Source organism: Selaginella moellendorffii, unplaced genomic scaffold, assembly GCF_000143415.4.
Source record: "Selaginella moellendorffii unplaced genomic scaffold, v1.0 SELMOscaffold_744, whole genome shotgun sequence".
Classification (NCBI taxonomy): domain Eukaryota; kingdom Viridiplantae; phylum Streptophyta; class Lycopodiopsida; order Selaginellales; family Selaginellaceae; genus Selaginella; species Selaginella moellendorffii.
Genome location: NW_003314990.1, coordinates 1 through 1,555, shown reverse-complemented (window position 1 = coordinate 1,555; position 1,555 = coordinate 1). Strand labels below are relative to the sequence as shown.

Genomic DNA, 1,555 nt, shown 5'->3' with positions numbered 1-1,555 from the left:
AGTTTCAGCAGCAGAAACGGAAAGGGATATTGGAGTTTGAGAAAGAGCTTCAGAAAGTGGAGTTTGAGAAAGAGCAACGGAAATTGGAGTTTGAGAAAGAGCAAGGGAAATTGGAGTTTGAGAAAGAGCAACGGAAATTGGAGTTCGAGAAAGAGCAAGGGAAATTGAAATTGGAGTTTGAGAAAGAGCAAGGGAAATTGAAATTGGAGTTTGAGAAAGAGCTTCAGAAAGAGCTTCAGAAAGGGTTGGAGTTGGAGAAAGCGAAATTCGAGTTGAAGAAAGCGGGGCTGGAGTTGGAGGATAAAAAAGAAGAAGAGGAGAGGAGGAGGATAGAAACAGTCATAAAAAATGCTCATACCATTGCCGACATGGAGAAGTTCTCTGACAGTGAAGCTGCTGACTTCAACAAGCTTGTACTGGATAAGTGGAATCCTTTGCATCAAATCCTGCGTGGCAATACTGATTTGCATGCAACACGGTGGAGATTGTTTCTGCCCAAGCCGCTCGGTATGTTTATTTGTTTATTGTTTGTTTTGTTTAAAACTTTGTCTCCTTCCATCAGAGTTCCATGGAGCTTGGCGTTCCTTTAGGTACTGTTTTCTAATTTTTCTTCTTTGCTACAAATCCTTGTCCTTGAATGCAGGGAAGAGCATGTATGCCTGTGATGAGGCTGAGTTAAGTGTCAGAGTCAAACACTACGCTGCCTCTGGCCTTTGTTTTGCAGCGCTGTTGGAAAGTATTTTTCGGGTCCTTGACAAAGACAAAGCTCTGCCTAATATTTTGGTGAAGGTTCTGGCCCCAGTTGAGACACCAAACGGGAAGCGAATTCCGGACGCAGAGGTTACTGTTGAAAGGTCGGGTTCGAGGTGCGGGTTCCTATTAGAAATGAAGAGTCTGAAGCGGAAGGGTGATAACATTGAGGAGGAGACCAGCGCGAAGAGAAGCAGGGTGTCGTCGTCTGATCAGAAAAGCGACGAAAGCGAGGAGAACAACAGCATGAGCAAGAAAAAGCAGAGTATTGTTCTCAGCGACGATAATCAGGAGCTTCTGAGCCCGCTTCTACAAACGGCTCGAGGCCAAATTGGTGAAATTCACGTGGCAAGGCAGTCTAAAGACAGGGTTCAGAGCGGGTTTGTATCCAACGGCGTGCATGTTATAATCGTCCGGACTGACTCCACCAAATCCGAAGGTCATTTCAAAGCCAGCCGGGTACTGAAAATGGTGGAGGGTAGCGACATAAAGATAGGAGAGGCCAGGAGTTTAGATATGGATTCAAGGGGGGTCGATCAAGTCCTCAAAGAGCTAGTTATTGCTCTGATCAAAACCGGGTTCCTGCCACAGAGTTTGCTTCAAGGTGATGTTAGTGGTGCTGCTGGGTTGGGAGCAGAGACAATGGAAGTAAGTGTTGATGAAGAACAGCTAGTTCGACCGGTTAAGGCTGAGGCAGCTGAGAAAGAGCACCGGTATCTATTCCCCGTGACAATCCATGGATCGAGATTGAAAGCCTGGATTATAGCGGCAACAGTAGGTGATCGGTACAAGCAGGTTCAGCGAG

General features: G+C 46.2%; 1 protein-coding gene across 1 annotated transcript; it reads left to right on the top strand.

Annotated features, from left to right (window-relative positions):
- Positions 1–6: 6 nt before the first annotated feature.
- Positions 7–1,545, top strand: LOC9652993 (the record flags this gene model as incomplete). Its single annotated transcript, XM_024668231.1, has 3 exons — positions 7–507; positions 563–590; positions 644–1,545. Coding segments are annotated over exons 1-3 (1,089 nt in total), but the record flags the coding sequence as incomplete, so codon positions are not given.
- Positions 1,546–1,555: the final 10 nt, after the last annotated feature.